We start from the raw sequence: 19,695 nt of genomic DNA, 5'->3' as shown, positions 1-19,695 counted from the left end.
CTTATCACCATATCCCTTGATTCCCTTACTGATTAAAAATCTGTCTATCTCAGCCTTGAACATAATTAATGACTCAGTCTCTGCAGCCTCTATGGTAAAGAATACCAAAGATTCCGTACCCTGTGAAAGAAGAAATTCTTCCTCATCTCTGTCTTAAATGGGTGAACACAGTAAGAAGTTTAACAACACCAGGTTAAAGTCTGGAATTGGACTTTAAATTGTTAAATTGGACTTTAACCTGGTGTTGTTAAACTTCTTACTGTGTTTACCCCAGTCCAACGCCGGCATCTCCACATCATGACTACCATAGACACCGCAAACTGCCGGCTCCAAGTGGAGAGGATCGCCAAGAAGATCGCGCATATCGACACAGACATCAAGTTTCTACAAAGATGCAAGAAAGCAGACAAGATACCGAAAGGACTACAGATCACGAACCCACTCAGGTATTGGACTTTAACCTGGTGTTGTTAAACTTCTTACTGTGTTTACCCCAGTCCAACGCCGGCATCTCCACATCATTAAATGGGTGACCCCTTACTCTGATGGTAGCGGGCCTGTTGGAGTCAGCGGGTATGTGCATGCCAACTCTCCCAGTCAAGCCCCTGCCATCCTAAAAAATCAGGTGTAAGAATGACTCTTTAAAGGTTAAAGACATGAAAATAAACAAAATTCACAAAATGCTTGATTTTTAATCTAGCGCTTTTATATGCTTAGATGCATTGCTAGACTGAAGTTTTACATTCTAGAACTATCCTATCAAAACAAGTTGGCCCCTTTGCAGTAGGTGAATCTGGTTATTAACTAATTCTTACCATGATGGAGAGAAAGCAACCAATGCAAATTATACATTTTGGGCACAGCAAAGCCATATTTTTCCCCCAGTTGAGACCAGCCACCTACATACAGATTGGGAATTTTCCTGTCTGTATGGATTAATAGGATAGAATGTAGACCCATCAGGGGATTACTGACAAGTGTAGTTAAGATAGTGCCCCCAGAAAGCAAGGACAGGCATATATATGAGGGGAAGGTGAACCACATTATCAGTGTAAGAACAGCATGTAACTCTTTATCATGGTGGAATTTATGTTATATTTTGAAGTTTGTCCTTGTGCCCTGATAAGGCTAAATATCAAAACCATGACCCACAGACTTTAAAGCAATGTGTTCAATATCTGCAAGGTTACCTGGAAGATATGTTGGTGATTCCTGTCAAATTGGCCAGGAAGTACATAGTCAAGGGATTGTGCCATGGCCACTATGTCCTTCATGTGTAAATCAACATCAGATTGACAAACGTAGGCTAGCAGAAACTATTGTTTAGAACATGTTTAACTGATTTGCATAGCCATTTGATTATTATTGTGTTAGCTTCCTCCTCTCCTCAAGATACTTTTATAGAATCCCTACAGTGCAGAAGGAGGCCATTTGGCCCATCGAGCCTGCACTGATAACAATCCCATCCTCGTCCTATCTCCGCAACGCCATGTATTTACCCTGCTAATCGCCCTGACACTAAGGGGTAATTTGCCTCACTGCAGTATGATTTAGTGGGTGCTGAACACTGGGCACTCTCTAGAATAATACCAAATGACCATTATTCATGAGTGAGGCTAGAAAATGAGTGTTGGCAGATAGAACTCGAGCAAATCATCCAGGCTAACTTCAGTGCAGAGGAGGTTCACAAGAATGATCCCTGGAATGAAAAGCTTGTTGTATGAGGAACGGTTGAGGTCTCTGGGTCTGTACTCGTTGGAGCTTAGAAGGGTGAAGGGGGATCTTATTGAAACTTACAGGATACTGTGAGGCCTGGATAGAATGGACGCGGAGAGAATGTTTCCATTAGTAGGTAAAACTAGAACCAGAGGGCACAACCTCAGATTAAAGGAACGATTCTTTAAAACAGAGATGAGGGGGAATTTCTTCAGCCAGAGAGTGGTGAATCTGTGGAATTCTTTGCCGCAGAAGGTTGTGGAGGCCAGGTCATTGAGTGTCTTTTAAGACAGAGATAGATAGGTTCTTGATTAATAAGGGGATTGGGGTTATGGGGAAAAGGCAGGAGAATGGGGATGAGAAAAATATCAGCCACGATTGAATGGTGGAGCAGACTTGATGGGCTGTATGGCCTAATTCTGCTGCTATGTCTTATGGTCTTATAGTGCAGAATAAGGGAATGTTGCTATGTCAGAGGTGCCAAGTTTTGAATGAAACCAAAGTCCAATGCGCTTATCTGGCATTTTAAGTGGGCATTAAAAATATCATTGTAGAAGGGCAGACAGCTTCTCTGATGTCCTAGCCAATATGTCACCTTCAACCAACATCACCAGAAAAACAGGATGATTGGTCATTTATGCTATAGCTACTACGGAATTATAACAGAATCATACAAGTGCTACATAGCATTAGCCACTGTACTTCAAGAAAATCCATTGTATGCAAAGTCATTTCTAAGAGGCATGAAAGTGTTACATTAAAGTAAATCTATAGTTCTTTATTTGCTTTCTCTTAGCTATGAAAGCTTACTTATTTGTAAGCACTTCTGACAAGTTACAAAACATTAATTGATTCTATTTTAATGATACTCACAGGGATAGTTAAATAGATCAAAGTAGAAAGTTTTCTCTACCTCTGAAATTCCTTAAATAAAAGTACAGTTCTCGGGTGACAATTTAAATTGTACCATGTAAAGTGCTAAAATCTGTACAATTTGTTATGGAGCGTGAATGCAATGGCCAAGTCACTTTTGTGGGCAGGAGAAATGTGTGAATATTCAGCTTCTATGGTTCTGTCACTCATTCATCTGTTTCATAGAAATGGATAGTAACCCATTATTAATTCAGTCACAGAACTTAATGTTTCTCGGTGTCCAGATCACAACAACCTGTCCTGGTCCCCCCCGTGCTGACACTATAGTTGAGAAAGCCCACCAGCATCTCTACTTTCTCAGGAGGTTAAGGAAATTTGGCATGTCCACTACGAACCTCACCAATGTTTACAGATGCACCATAGAAAGCATTCTTTCTGGTTGCATCACAGCTTGGTATGGCTTCTGCCCTGTCCAAGACCACAAAAAACTACAAAGGGTTGTGAGAGAAGCCTAGTCCATCACGCAAACCAGCCTCCCATCCAATGACTCTGTCTACACCTCCCGCTGCTTCAGAAAAGCAACCAGCATAATCAAGGACCGCACGCACCCCGGACATACTCTCTTCCACCTTTTTCTGTCGGGCAAAAGATACAAAATTCTGAGGGCACGTGCCAACCGACTCAAGAACAGCTTCTTCCCTGCTGCCATCAGATTTTTGAATGGACCTACCTCGCACTAAGTTGATCTTTCTCTACACTCTAGATATGACTGGAACATTACATTCTGTACTCTCTCCTTTCCTTCTCTATGTATTGCATACTTTGTATAGTGCACAAGAAATAATATTTTTAACTGTATACTAATACATGTGACAATAATAAATCAAATCAAATCAAACAAATCCTAGGCTCCCCCAATCTTTGTCGCGATAGAGATGGTAAGAGTACTGTAGTTCAAAGTTTTTAAAAATGTTATTAGTGTCACAAGTAGGCTTACATTAACACTGCAATGAAGTTACTGTGAAAATCCCCTAGTTGCCACACTCTGGCGCCTGTTCGGGTACACTGAGGGAGAATTTGACATGGCCAATGTACCTAACCAGCACGTCTTTCGGACTGTGGGAGGAAACTGGAGCACCCGGAGGAAACCCACGCAGACACGGGGAGACTCCGCACAGACAATGACCCAATCTGGAAATCGAACCTGGGTCTCTAGTGCTGTGAGGCAGCAGTGCTAACCACTGTGCCACCGTGCCACCCCCATTGTGTTCATCAATGGCACTTATGAATATAAATCATATTTTTGCAACTGCAGTGAACAAAACAAACAACCTCAGCTATAACTACTTCCATTTATACAGTACCTTGAACATAGAAAAAAGTCCCAAAGTGCTTCATGGAGGCATAATAAGCCAAAATGCACACCAACATAAAGAAGGTAATATTGAGGGGAAGCCAAAGCTTGGCCTAAGAGCTGGGCTTTAAAGAGGGGCTTAAAGGAGAACAGGGTGATGTGGAGATAAGGGAGCTTAGAAATGGAACTCCAAAACATGGTACGCAATCTTACCAGCTTGCTACGCTTGTCAATCAGCATGCCGAGCCGGGAACATAACATGGGTGGCCAAAAATCCGATTCGTGCCCCCTACTTTACTGGCGAGAATGGCTTCGTGCCCAGAAAGGGTGCAAGGCACATTGACGTAGGATTGCCAGCATTTTAAATATACCTACCCAGCTTGGCACAGCTGCTTCTGCCCTCCCGGATGCTTCCCACTTCACCGGCGAGAATCACTACTGATCTGTAGTAGCGGGCACCATGGCCATGGGAGGGGATTTGAGGCCATTGAAGCTCCTGGGTGGTCAGGGCTTGACCAGGCAGTTCCCATCAGGCTATGCCCACCTGGCAGTGCCCAGTGGGCACTCTGCCATGTCCACCTGGCACCCTGGCAGCATCATCAGTGTGACGGGGCAGTGCCAATGGGGTGGGGCCTAAGTTAGGGAAGCCAGAGATATAGTTGAAGGTTAATTTATTATTGTCACAAGTAAGCTTATATTAACATTGCAATTAGATTACTGTGAAAATCCCCTAGTCACCACACTCCGGCGCCTGTTCGGGTGCACTGAGGGAAAATTTAGTATGGCCAATGCACCTAATCAGCATGTCTTTTGGATTGTGGGAGGAAAACCGGAGCACCCAGAGGAAATCCATGCAGACATGGGGAGACTCCGCACAGACAGTGACCCAAGCTGGGACTCAAACCTGAGACCCTGGCGCTGTGAAACAGCCGTGCTAACCACTGTGCCACAATGCTGAGTGGTATGGCCACTGGACTAGTATTCCAGAGATCCAGGGTAATGATCTGGGGACCTGGGTTTGAATCCTACCATGGCAGATGGTGAAATTTGAATTCAATAAAAATCTGGAATTAAGTCTAATGATGACCATGAAACCATTGACGATTGTTGCAAAAGCCCATCTGGTTCACTAATGCCCTTTAAGGAAAGAAATCTGTCGTCCTTCTTTACCGGTCTGGTTGACATCTGACTCCAGAGCCACAGCAATGTGGTTGATTCTTAAATGCCCTCTGAAATGGCTGAGCAAGACATTCAGTTCAAGGGCAATTTTGACAGTAACATGAGTATGATGGGTATAGAGGGATATGGGCCAAATGCGGGCGATTTGGACTGGTTTAGTGGTAAAAACTGGGCGGCATGGACAAGTTGGGCAGAAGGGCCTGGTTCCATGCTGTAAGCCTCTATGACTCTAATTAGAAATGAGCAATAAATGCTGGCCCAGCCAGCTATGCCCACTTCCCATCAATTAAAAAAAATTGTGTTGGTAGACTGGGGGTAGGGCTATGATGGGGGTGGGCTTTGCACAATGACGGGGGGTGGGGGGGGGGCTATCCAAGGTCGGTGGACATGCAAGGGGGGCTATGCAAGGGGTGTTTGAGTAGGGGGGCTGTGCAGAGGTGGGTTGAGGAGGTGTTCGTAACGTGGGGGGGTGGAGCAGGGGTTGCAGGAGTCAGGAGTCAGGCTGGGCATTCTGGGAAGAAGTGAGGAGGCTGCTGGGTGCAGAGTTGGGCAGGGCAGGAGTCCTATCTCGGGGTTCCAGGACTGATTAAAACATAAAACATCACTCCAACTTTCACACTTCACACGCCACATACTCCCCATGCCCATCTATGCCGCCTCATGGCCACTCATACCAATATGCCAATCTATGCCTCTCTACCCACCCCATGGTTCCTCATACCCATGCAACTAAATGCCCCTCTACCCAACTCTTGTGCCAACCCATGTCTTCTAAGCAATCTCATGATCCTTTATAGCCCCCATTTCAACTTAGTGCCATTCATGCCTAGCTAGCCCATCCTTCCTACGCATCACTCTGTCTTTAACCCATCCATGCCAAGTCACCTAGTATCCACCAAGGGCAAACCTCGGGAGCCATGCTGACATAAATTAGATTGAAATCGTCTGTCTGCACACCCTTCTCACCCCACTTGGAGAGAGGGTCAAGAAAGTGTAACGTGACCACTGGTGATATGGGAGGAAATTCCATGCTGAATTTTTAAATCTTTATCTCTTTTGAATTCTCCATCATCCCACACACTTTGCACAACAAGTGGCAGGTGCTTTCAACACTTGTTTCTTTTTCACTGCGCTCCCACATCCCTTGTCTCTCTCCTTCATTCCAGCTGCTGAGAAGGTTAATGTCACTCAGCAAGAAGTGGAATGCAATGTTGTAGAAAATGTTCCATTACTTGATGCGCCTCTCGCTGGTACAGATTCAAATATTCAGCAAGCAGACTTCAGAGGCTAGGTTAGAGGAAGGATTTGTACATGGTGATTTCACTCAGCACATGTCTGCAAAGGCTAGGACAGGGGTCTACCCAATTGTACACTGAGGGAGTGATTGATATTGAGTGATAATGTAGTCAGGGTGGCAACTGGGAACATGTAGACAACAGCACTTAGCACAATGATGAAGTCTGCCAAGCAGACAAAGCCGAGTGCTCTTTTATCCTTTTTCATTCTTCCAGTAAGAAAGTATTCCTCCTGTATAGAGAGGTTCACTGTCTTCCCTGATGTATTGGCGCACTGCAAACTGGGAGATGTTGCTAACATCACTTGTTGCAGCTAAAAGGAAGCCCATATAAGATTATGGGCAACTGTGACCTTGACAGCTACAGGCTGTACTGCCCATGCTCTGCAATTGTAACAGGTGGCATTACTAGATCTCAACTCTTTGGTAAAGCAAAAAGGATACTGACATTGATCCGCAGTTAAGCTGAGGTAGGCAGAGCCTGAAAACCCATGATTAATATGATCTTCTGTTCCATGCCCTTCTATCTCTGCTCTGTGGTGCATGCCTTGCAGTTCTTCTTTTCCTCCATTCCCAAAAGCAATATTTCCAGATCATCCCTGCCTATAGCTGGACCATAGGAGTGCAAAACAAAAAGCAAAATGTCCCTTTATGTCAACAAATTGAACCGAAAAGAATGATGGAGAATTGCTGAAAATGTCAGCAATCATAGGCACAAATCCTAAATCAACGTTTAATCCATAAATGCTACAACATCTCAATGTGTCGCATGGTAGTTAGCACTGCTGTCTCACAGCGCCAGGCACCTGGGTTCGATTCTGCCCTGGGGTGATTGTTTGTGTGGAGTTTGCACATTCTATAAGGAGTGTAGGGGCCAAATCTTTGTGTATAAATTTCTATTTAGAAGGAAGCTGGTTGGCACTCCTGCTGCAGCTGCTATTTCCTGACTAATGAATGGCTCCACCATATGGGGTACAAAGCATTGTTTAAGTTTAGTGTCACAAGTAGGCTTACATTAATATTGCAATGAAGTTACTGTGAAAATCCCCTAGTCGCCACAATGCGGCGCATGTTCGGTTACACTGAGGGAGAATTTAGCACGGCTAATCCACCTGACCAGTATGTCTTTCGGACTGTGGGAGGAAACCGGAGCACCCGGAGGAAACCCACGCAGACACGGGAGAACGTGCAAACTCCACACAGACAGTGACCCAAACCGGGAATCGAACCCAGGTCCCTGGCGCTATGAGGCAACAGTGCTAACCATTGGGCCACCCTAAATACAAAAGTAAGCAAGACGGAAAGAGCTTGAATTTATCAGAATGTGTTGCACAGTCTATGAATAACTTTTGAGACACACTGTCACTGTTGAATGGGATTGTTGACAAAACGTAGCAGTCAACTTGCCCACAGCAAAGAAAATGAATGACCAGACAATCTGATTCTGGTGATATTGCTTGAGGATTGGACACTAACAGGAGCGCCAGGGTAAGTTTCTCCCATTGAAATAGTGCTCAAGGATCTTCTGCAATCGTCTGTATCTGACTTGGACTTGAAAAACAATGCTTCTGAAAATTCACCATTCCTTCATTATTGAATCGCACAATAAAAGAGAATGATTGATAAGCAGACCCTACACACAACTTGACCAAATCTCCACACTGGTGTTTAATACTCAACCATGCATCACTCAATCTGTCCCCATGGGAAAACCTCTGACCCAATATCATAGAAGCCCTGCAGTGCAGAAGGAGACCATTTGGCCCATCGAGTGTACACCGACAACAATCCCACCCAGGCCCTATCCCCGAAAACCCACATATTTACCCCTGACACTAAGTGGCAATTTAGCATACCCACTCAGCCTAACCAGCACATCTTTGGGGCGTGGTAGGAAGCCAGAGCACCCAGAGGAAACCCACGCAGGCACAGGGGGGCAGGGGGTGGGGGGGGGGGGGGGGGGGGTGAACATGCAAACTCCACATAGACAGGCACCCGAGGCTGGAACTGAACCCAGGTCCCTAGCACTATGAGGCAGCAGCGCTAACCACTGTGCCACCAAGAATTAAACTTGTGGCCCCTGGTTTACAAGATCAGTGTTATAAACACTGAGCTATGAAGCCAATGGGGTTGGGAACGAAGATGCATAGACATGGTGTGCTGATTCGCTGCTACCATCCCATCCCATGGGGACAGAACAGTTGCCCACCTGCAAGCTTGAAGGTTCAATAAGTGGCCAATTAAGGCCAACAATCAGAGGCTAACCTGGAAAATTCTAGTCGGTCAGTGGGGCTCCCCCAGTGCAGAAGCACGGCATCTGCCTGGAGGCGGCCTCTCAATGACAGAGTCTGTTTGAAAAAGCAACTGGAGCTTTGCCTCACCTGTTGCCCTCGGATACAGGTGACAAGCTGAAGGATCTTTTCTGTTGGTTCACAGCAGGCTGACAAACTCTGACTCTTTTAACTGTCGAAGCTCTGAAATACCAGGCTCTCCCACGAAGCAAACAACACAGGGATCGTAGCTTGAAAGCGCCACCAACCACCATCATACTGACCCACGTTGGTGAGTTTGGTGCTGCTGTACTCGGCTGAGTGTGGATCCTTTAACTTGTGACTTGTTATGGTTGCAGATAGGCTTACATCATAATGGTGAAAAAGGGGGCTGGGACAGTTGGATTTGCCCCAAGGTTAGAAAGTGTTGCAATTGAAATAGTTTTGTCCTTATCGTACTGTCATTCTGTGCTGTTGCCAAAGTCAGATAAGTGGAAAGAAAAAAAATACTGAACTCTGTAAATCTGAAATGGAAACGGAAAATGTTGGACATGTACACCAAATCTGTCAGCATTTGTAAAAGAAATAGACAGGTTAGTATTTCAACTAGGCATCCTTTATCTGAACATGTCTTAGTCTTGATTAAGGGACTGCATCTTTTAGATTTTGACAGGTTTGTATTCCAACATTGGCAATTCTGATTTTAACTAAATAAGAACTTTGTGTGGAAGTCATAAAGCTTCCAACTTGGGTTTAAGTGTTATTCTACAAAAGTTATTTGGTTACATAGACTTTTTTCACTGTCATTGACTCCAGAGGTAAAAGAAAACCCCCACTTAAGTAATAATGAATCAAGTGCTCAGCATTCATCCCAGAATCAAAATCTTCCAAAAGTAATGTTCAAGGTCAGGTTTCCAGACAACACAAGGCATGAGGCCAACAGCAGCTCTTCCTGTCCAGTGGCTGTGAAGAAAACTGAAATCCTGATGAAATATGAAAGTTTCTTGAGAAATATAACAGTTTCACTTAAGTTTGAAAAGAGAAAATGCTCAGTGGTTGAAAGTGTATTGCCCCTTAGGAATCTTCAACATTGGCAGCTAACAATTTGCACCTAAGCGAACCAGACTTGAATAAATGGAATGTGTTCCAACATTGAAATATTGTCCATTCACTATCACACAATGGGTGGCACGGTGGCACAGTGATTAGCATTGCTGCCTCACAGCACCAGGAACCCGGGTTTGATTCCCGGCTTGGGTCACCCTGTGTTTGTGTTGGTTTCCTCCGGGTGCTCCGGTTTCTTCCCACATTGTGAAAGATGTGCTGGTCAGATGCATTCACCCGAACAGGTGCTGGAGTGTGGCGACTGGGGGATTTTCACAGTAGCTTCATTGCAGTGGTAATGTAAGCCTACTTGTGACTAATAAATAAACTTTAATTAAAATTGATACCTATGTGGATTTCTTATTGACCTGGTCTGGAGAGTATTAAACAGATCGATGTATTTCTATTCATATCTGACACTGACTGACTAAAACAAAGGATATCACAGTCACAAAAAAACTGATTTCATTTATTTCCCAGTTTCCTTTACTGAGAATAACTCCAGCAGTTCCCTGAGGGTACACCACCAGACAAAATGCATTATATAAAATACAGAGTGAATTCTTTGTGTGAGCCTAGTAGGAGAAATTGACCAGTTATTTGAAAATGGACGTCATCTCAACCAAACACCACATCCCACAGATAAACTTTAGAATAGGAATAAGTGGAACATATTCAGGAGACAGGGAACCCTAATTGGTTTCCCCCTTCTTAATCTTGGATATTTGTTTTCTGTTCGTCATCAGTCTCGTTGCTTCTCTGAAAGTAATGGAGCCTACTGTGGAATGTAAAAGAACTTCCATGACACATGAGTGTGGCACAGTGGTTAGCACTGCTGCCTTACAGCGCTGGGGACCCAGATTCAATTCCGTCCTTGGGTGACTGTCTGTGTGGAGCTTGCACATTGTCTGCGTGGGTTTCCTCCGGGTGCTCCAGTTTCCTCCCACAGTCCAAAGATGTGCAGGTTAGGTGCATTGGCCATGCTAAATGCACAAGGCTATGTGGATAGGGTGGATGCATGGGGATACTCTTTTGGAGAGTTGGTGCAGATTTGATGGGCCAAATGGCCTCTTTCTTCACTGTAGGGAATCAATGTTCTATTACAACGTTCAATGTTGTGACTACAGATCATGCATGTATCCTTTATCTGAAATCCTTGGGGCCAGTTACATTTCAGATTTCAGATATGTTCAGTTTTTGGAAACTGCATATAAACCTAGGCCTACTCACCTTACAGTGGCCTAAGCCTAGGCTAGCTGTAGTCTAAAGTAAATAAAATGGTGAGAAGAGTAAGATGTACCATTGAATTATAAAGTTTGGGCACATTTGGCGATGTTTGTGTCGACTCAGGTTGAGTCATCTTTGATCACAGACTTTCCGTGCTAAAGGTACATGAGGTTCAAAAAAAATATTGTTTTTGGATGTGTTTAGTCGGATTTACAGATAAAGCATATACGACCTATATTAAATTAACCAATGAGAAAGTCAGGAATTCTTAAGTGTTCTGTGAAGTCAAAAGCATTGTATAGAATGTGAAATTTGGACTCTGATGCCTGGGATTTGTGTGTCTGTTTGTTTTAAATGACATCTATTAGTGGGGGAAAATCAATAAAGATTGGGTAAACGATTGAGTTGGCATTTGAACTCAAGGTTAATGGAGGGTTTTGAGCATTTTAGAAAATTGTTTTTCAATTTAAACTGGATGTTTTGAGTTTGAGTTTGGTTACACAGTAATTATAAAGAATAAACTGTACGGAAAATGGATTTTTTTTGCTGAGTGCAGTTCCTGTAAAAAGATTAAGGGCAGGATTTTACAACCTCGCTCGTCCCAAAACAGTAAAATCCTGTCACTGGACCTTTCCATTGTCTGCCCCTCGCCCGCTCCGATTCCTGTGGCGGGCGGGACAGTAAAATTCTGGCCTAAGTGTACGATTGTACTCATGTTGTGTAAGCCTATAGCAGTTTAGAAGGACCCAACCTCTAGAAGACATGCCAGTAATGTTTGAATGTGCAAATATAAATACAAGTAAAAGTGTGCGTGTAAATAAACTTTACGGACATTATTTTCACCTTTATTACCCAAGCGATAATATGACACAATGGTTCACCCAACAATTGGTTCCAATAAAAGAAAGTCAGCCGGGTTTTATAACAGGCAGGGAATCTGTTCTACCAGATTACTGCCCAGGTGGCATACGTGAGAATGCTAGCAGCCCTAACTTCCCCTTCCCACTAGCCCTGTCCTCACTAATACCAGCTAGCACATGGAGCATGACAGAAATGGTCAGGTTCACTGCTTAACCTCATTCCCTAAGTAGCAGTTATAGCTCCAAAAAGATGTTCTTGATGTATGCAGATCTAATTTTTCTGAAATCATTATTTCATGGAATGTTAACATTGCAGGCAAGACCAGTATTTATTTCCTATACCTGATTACCTGTGAGAAGATACTGGTGAGCCGCATTCTTCAACCATCATAGTCCATCTGGCATAGGTAAACACATGGTAATGTTAAGGAGGGAGTTATCAGATTTTGACCCATTGATAGTAAAGGAACAATGATAGTGACTTGGAGGGAAACTTTCCAGTGGCTGTGTTCCCTTGTGCCTGCTGCCTAAGTGATAGAGGTTGGAAGTCTAGAAGGTTCTGTTGAAGTAACCTTGAAAAGTGTGGTGAACCACTGTAACTACATGTGTATGCCTGGACACACCCATGCTGCACCTGGCCCGAGACCCCTCCTTTTCCACCTGAGACTCCTCCCTTTCCACCAGAGCGAGGTATAAAGGTGATGGTTCCTCCTCTTCGCCTCAGTCTAGACCAGGTCAGCTACAAGGGTGTGCTCCTGTTCTTTGTGAATAAAAGCCTGTTAATTCACTCACTCGCTGGAGTCCTCGTATCGTAATTGATAGTGCATCAATTTTATTCACAAAAAAAACAGAATGGAGCAACTTCTAAAGCCCGATATTTTGAACCTGGATCCGCAAGCTGTGGGAGCCGCCAACAGCTTCAATCACTGGCTGAAGTGCTTCGAAGCCTTCCTCGGAGCCTCCACTGCTGTCCGGTCCGATGCAAACAAGCTGCACGTGCTCAATGCCCGGGTAGTTTATGCCACCATCTGTGACGCAGAAACGTACGTGGACGCGCTAGCGCTCCTAAAGAGCCAATACAGCCAACAGACAAACGAAGTCTACGCCAGGCACCTTCTGGCTACCCGAAAACAGTGGCCGGGTGAATCAAACGCACAGTTTCTCCGCGAACTACGTGCGCTCGGCAGGGCCTGTAACTGCAAGGCTGTATCCGCCGCGCTGTACACGGAGGACTTAATCCGCGATGCCTACGTTACGGGCATCGCATCCAACTATATTCGGTAGCGCCTGCTAGAACAAGGTGAGCTAGAGCTACCAAAAACTGTGGCACTCGTTGAATCCCTAGAAGTGGTATCCCGTAACTTCGAAGCGTACGCACCCGATCACGCAACATCGTGGGCCTCACGGCCACTACCACCCCAGTACCTAGGAGGGCCACAGACATATGCCACACCGCGCCCCACCAACGACTCAACTGCTGCGGCTGTTGTAGGCCCAAAGTGCTATTTTTGCGGTCTAGGGAAGCACCCCCGACAACGCTGCCCGGCAAGGGAGGTGTTCTGCCCTGGGTGCGGAAAGAAAGGCCACTACGCGAAAGTCTGCAGGGCAAAGTCGGCATCGAAACCAAACAGCGCAGCGTGCGACCCGAGGGAACCGAAAATCCGAACGCCATCAGCCGTGTGTGACTCAAGGGAGCCGCCATGTTGGACACCATCGACCACGTGTGAGTCCAGGGAGCCGCCATTTTGGACGCCATACTGCTGTTGTAGATGTTACTCACTGCAGAGATGGTGCAGCCAAGGTGGAGGGAGTGAATGTTTAAGCTGGTGGATGGGATGCCAGTCAAGCAGGCTACTTTGTTCTGGATGCTGTAGAGTTTTGAGCGTTGTTAGCACCTGCACTCCTCCAGACAAGTGGGGTGCATTCCATTACATTTCTCATTTGTACCTTGTAGATGGTAGACACAGACTTTGGGGAGTCAGGTGGTGAGTTACTCGATGCAGAATTTCCAGCCCCCGACCAGCTCTTGTAACCTCAGTACTTAGATGTTTATTTATTTTATTCATTTAATCTTTATTACGCCAGGTGAGTCAATTCAGAACTAATTCTCATTTACAATAATTACCTGGCAAATGGTAAGCCCTAGGATGCTGATGTGAGGTGATTCAGCAATGTAGAATCATAGAATCCTACGGTGCAGAAGGAGGCCATTCAGCCCATTGAGTCCGTAACGACCACAATCACACCCAGGTCCTAACCCCATTAGCCCATGCATTTACCGTAGCTAGTCCCCTGACACTAAGGAGCAATTTAGCCTGGCCAATCCACCTAACCCGCACATCTTTGGATTGTGGGAGAAAACCGGAGCACCCGGAGGAAACCCATGCAGACACGGGGAGAACGTGCAAACTCCACAGTGATCCAAGCCAGGAATAGAACACGGGTCCCTGGCACTGTGAGGCAGCAATGCTAACCACTTTGCCACCCATATGTAAAAGGAAGTTGGTTAGACTCTGTCTTGTTGACAATAGTCATTACCAGGCACTTTGTGCGGCACTTATCAGTCCAGGCCTGAATGTCTGAATCCTGCTGCATGCTGGAACAGACTGCCTTGTTATCCGGGGAGTTGTCAATGGAATTGAATACTGTGCAAAATTACATTGAATAATTATTTATATAATGCCCCTTGACAGAATTCCCAAAGACTGGAACGAAACCACTTACAGCAAACCATTTATGAGTAACAAATTGGGATTCCTGGGGTCTGCTCTGATCAGCCAACATCCTAATCATACATAAATGTGTTATAAAGTCTTTGCCTTTTTAAAAAATCTTTCAAGTATTAAGATCCATGCTTTTGCCATGAATTCTGCTATTGAACTCTTCCATTTGAGCAATGTTTTTGGGTTCTTTTCCTGCCAATGAATCTTGTTTGCTGCTGGCAAGATACAATATCGAGTCAGGGTAACTCCTTTTGAAGTTCCAAATGTGTTGAATTCTTTAGAAGAGGAATTCATATGAATCTTCTCAGTATAAATGCAACAACTGAGGTTATTTGTTCACACCGATCACTATCCCATTGCTATATTTATAGATTTCCCCACAAGTTCAGGGGAATGTCATTACCTCACCTCACAAGACTGGCTCATTGGTGCAATACGCAGGAGGATGCCCTGGAAATGTAATCTGCAGCAAGGACAACACTCTTGTAGAAATAACAGTAAACATAGGATCCATCCAAGCTTCTACGGGGAAATGTGTCACGGTAGGTAATTTGGAATGTACACCTGTATTGAGCAAGTAATAAATGATGTTTTGTCTTGCGTTCAAGTTATAGGTGGGGTTCTTAAGGGTTTGACTCTTTCCCTAAGAAAGCTGCTTAAAACTTTACTTACTAAAATACCAGTTCACCAACCACAGAGTGCTCCTGAATAAAGATACAATGCTGCACAGGCCTCCACCTAGTCCTTGACAGAGCAGATGATAGACCTCCTGAAGATGTGTTTCCCATGTTTGGACTGCTCAAGCAGTGCTCTCCAGAGAGTGTCCACGATCATCATTGTCTGCAGCGCCCTGCACAGCCTAGCACAGCAAAGGGGAGGTGTCTTACCTGAGGGAGACACAGAGGGGCAATATCTGTCCTCCGATGAGGGGACAGACTTGATTACGGCCGGGATGTCAATGAGCCCATAGCAGGGGTACAATATGGCAGACGTGCCTGTGACAATCCAGTTTCCAGGAGGGGTAATGTGCCGATTATTTGTTTTTCTCACCTTTGCTGCCCCGCATCTTTTTGTTCAGAGAGAATTTCTCTCAAAATTCCCATTTTCCCTTCAAGATTAATGAAATATCAATACTCAACATCTGCTCTGATGTTGGGTTGATCAGTTGAATGTGCTAAACCACAGTTAAATACATAGCCCTGTCAACACATCGCTGCAGTAGAAGCTGAACAGTACTACATTCTTCCAGGACCTTAGGCAACTTTAAATGAAATAATTCTTTCACCCATGCCCTCACCAAGTCTGTGCGCATGGCAGCTTCTCTGTGGCTAGAATTCATATTCAACCAGGAATGAACTGCTTCACCCTGACACTTGCTCTCATAGAGGGCCTGAGCTGACAGATCACTCTTTCAGGAATAACCAGCTGAATATCTCAACAGGGAACAGCAGCATGAAGCATCCTCACCATCATTCCTCAGTGCAGAGTCATGAGACTTGATCTTACAACTGCCCTCTGATCGCCACTCACACATCATAAACCCAGAACTACTGACATCTATATCATGCAGTGAAGTTTCCTTTGTAGGTTTCTTTGTAGTATCGTTACTGAGAATGCCTCAGCTGGACTATGGGTCACTAAGGTAAACCCCACGGGACCCTGCAATTGTCAAAAACCTCTCCACTCACATTATCTGTACCTTTAAGACTTGATTACCTGTAAAGACTCGCATTCTAACCATTATTCTGTAAATTGAGTTTGTGTCTTTATATGCCCTGTTTGTGAACTGAAATCCCACTCACCTGACGAAGGAGCACCGCTCCGAAAGCTTGTGGCTTTTGCTACCAAATAAACCTGTTGGACTTTAACCTGGTGTTGTGAGACTTCTTACTAGAACTAGGACCCACTGAGGTATATGTATTTGCGCTGATGGACAATGCAGGTGAACTTGCTTAAATATATAAAAAGGGAGAGAGATCAAAGTGAACATAGGCCTCTTAGAAAATGAATCTGGGGAGATAGTTATGGGGAACAAGGAAATGGCAGAAGAATTAAACAGGTATTTTGCATCAGTCTTTACAGTGGAAGATACTTTGAAAATTCCATGAATGCTAAAGAGTACAGGGGAGGAATTAAGTACCATCTCCATTACTAGAGAAGGAGTATTAAATAAATTAATGGGGTCAAAAGGCAGATAAATCCTTTATGGCCTGCATTCTAGGATCTAAAAGAAGTCGCTACAGAGATAATGGATGCATTGGTCACAATTTTCCAAAAGTCTGAATTCTGGAGTAGTTCTGGAGAATTGTAAAACTGCCAATGTCACATCCCGATTCAAAAAGGGAGGGGGGCAAAAAGTGGTTAAACCATAAGATAAGAATCCGTAGTGTTGGCGATAGTATATTGGCATGGATAGAGAATTGGCTAATGGGCAGGAAACAGCGAGTGGGGATAAGGGGTTCTTTATCAGGTTGGTGATTTGTAGCCAGTGGTATTCCATAGGGATCTGTATTGGGACCGCAACTGTTTACAGTATATATTAATGAATTGGAGGAAGGAAGCGTGGGAGATATTGATAGGTTAAGTAAGTGGGCAAAAAGTTGGCAAATGGAGTATAATGTGGAAAAATGTGAAGTTGTTCATTTTGGAAGGCAGAGATAAAGAACAGAGTATTGTTTAAATAGAGAAAAACTGTAGAAAGCTGCAACACAAAGGGATTTGGAGGGTAATTGTGCATCAAACACAGAAAGCTAGCACACAGCTGCAGCAGGGAATCAGGAAGGCTAATGGAATGTTGGCCCTTACTCCAAGGGGGTTGGAGTATAAGAGTAGTAAAGTCTTGCTGCAACTGTACAAGGTACTTGTGAGACCATATCTGCAGTACCGAGAGCAGTTTTGGTCCCCTTATTTAAGGAATCGCCAAAATCTAGCTGCTGTTCACGCCGGCGGGATCATGCAGTCCCGCCGATGGCACACCCCCACCATGGGTTTCCCGATGGGAAGGGCTGCATTCAACAGGAAGCCCTGTTGACAACAATGGGACCATAACATCCTGCCCCCACGGAGAGGGAGAAAAATTCCACCCTTTATTTCATTGGAGGCAGTTCAGAGAAACTTTTCTAGGATGATCCCCGGTATGGAGGGATTGTCTTATGAGCAAAGGTTAAACAGGTTGGGACTCTATTTAGAATTTAGAAGAATGAGAGGTGATCTCATTGAAACATATAGGATTCTTAAGGGGCTTAAGGGTAAATGCTGATAGGATGTTTCCCCTCATGGGAGAGTCTCGGACCAGAGGGCATAGTTTCAGAGTAAAGGAGCGCCAATTTAAGACTGAGGTCAGGTGAAATTGCTTCTCTCAGAGGATTGAGTGTCTTTGGAACGCCTTGCCACAGAGAGCAGTGGGGATAGTATCCTTGTGTATAATTAAGGCTGAGATAGATAGATTCTTGACCAGTAAGGGAATGAAGGGTTACGGGGAAAGGGCAGGAAAGTGGATGTGAGGAATGTTGGATCAGCCATGATCCTATTTAATGGTGGATTGTAAGAGAATACTTATAACTGAACGGCCTACTCCTGTTCCTATTTCTTTTGGTCAAATGATCTTAACATAGTGATGGTGCTTCCTCTGAGGAAACTGAGGCTTCCCCCTCAGAGGTGGGCTGGAGCTGGGACATGTCTGGATTGCTGTCCCTCTCCTTTACTGCTGGTACCTGGAATAAAGAGAGATATTTAGTGATTGACTAAGCAGGCTCATCTCAGGGTTCATCTCACCTCCTGTGCAGCCACGGTCACACTCCTCGCCTGCAAGCTCTGCAGCCTGCTCCTCAAAGCAGCTCAGGGGACACATTTTCCTCTCCGCTCTCGGCCTGCTTGCATTTGTTCTGGGCAATCTTGTTTGCAGGAAAATAGAAGGATTGATTGCAAGGTCATTGGATGAATGAGGAGTTCAGAAGCATGCATGCCCATTGTAGGTGCTGAGTCCTCCCAATAAATGATTAAAAAGCCATTTGTCCAGGAACTTTGATGAGATGGAGAGCTTCAGGTGACTGGCATGCATTCAGTGCTGATGTCCCATCTGCTGGTCGTGTGTGACATTCCTGTGGACTCTGATCCTTAGGCTGTCTGGTACCCTTATTGTTGTGTATTTAGAGAATGACATTCGGGAACACTCGATAAACGAACCTGGCTTTATTGTGGTGTGTTCGCTCTCGTGCCTGCTGCTTTTCTGTTTCCCGCTCTATATTGCATTGCATCAATTCCTTGAGTGTAAATTCACAGCAAGTAGACGGCGCACTCACTTTGGCGGAGCATTCATTCTTTTCCTGCACTGCAGGTCAATTCACTCTTTGGACCCCATCAGTGCTAAGCATCCAGGCGATGCCCTCCCGGGTCAGATGGGAGGGCCTCCTACTCCCATGAGGAAACAGCACCCCCTCCCCCCCCGGCTTTCCTGCACAGTCTGGATGAAAATCTTCAGGGAGGTTTCACTGAGCTGTGAGGTTGAGGGTTGCTTTCTTCTTCTGTACATCTTGATTTATGCACAATCTGGAGCGTGTGATTTGGTGTCCAGGTACCCTTTAAATATGGTGTCAGGACCTTCAACCCCATGAGGTAATGGCAGGGCAGGTGAGTTCCTGCCCACCCTGCCACGAGATCCACTGAGCTCCTCGGAGATGCGTAATTAATGAGCTGAACAGCAGAAGACTATGCGTGTTCAGCAGTTCCACTGCCCAATGGAAATCACTCCGACTTTCCCACCAAAATCAGCTTTCAGAGCGAAAGATTCTGCCCCAGTGAGTTTACCCTTGTGGAAATGCACATTGAATTTCAAATGTCATCACATATCCATTTAAAAGATGAGCTTCTTTACATAATCTATAACATCACAACTAAAATTTCACAAGATTATTTCTTCATAGGACAACCCTCCCATCACAGGAGAAGTTGAGTAAAGTGGGCTCTACTCTCCAGAGTTTATAAGAATGAAAGGTGATCTCATCAAAAAAGACAAGATTCTTGGGGGGCTTGAGAGCATAGATGCCGAGACGTCATTTCCCCAGCTGGGAGCCGAGGACACAGGATGTAGACATGA

At 44.8% G+C, this 19,695-nt stretch overlaps 1 protein-coding gene across 1 annotated transcript in view; it reads right to left on the bottom strand.

Annotated features, from left to right (window-relative positions):
• fdx1b (ferredoxin 1b) overlaps positions 1 to 9,017 on the bottom strand; it is a 48,652-nt gene extending 39,635 nt beyond the window's left edge. Inside the window, exon 1 of the mRNA XM_078210349.1 lies at positions 8,798 to 9,017. Coding sequence (XP_078066475.1) covers positions 8,798 to 8,964 — 167 coding nt within the window. The 5' untranslated portion in view covers positions 8,965 to 9,017. The remainder of the gene's footprint in view (positions 1 to 8,797) is intronic.
• Positions 9,018 to 19,695: the final 10,678 nt, after the last annotated feature.

The sequence above is a fragment of the Mustelus asterias genome, chromosome 4, assembly GCF_964213995.1.
Source record: "Mustelus asterias chromosome 4, sMusAst1.hap1.1, whole genome shotgun sequence".
NCBI lineage: Eukaryota > Metazoa > Chordata > Chondrichthyes > Carcharhiniformes > Triakidae > Mustelus > Mustelus asterias.
Note: the sequence above shows the minus strand (reverse complement) of the source record. Positions and strands in the feature narration are given on the sequence as shown.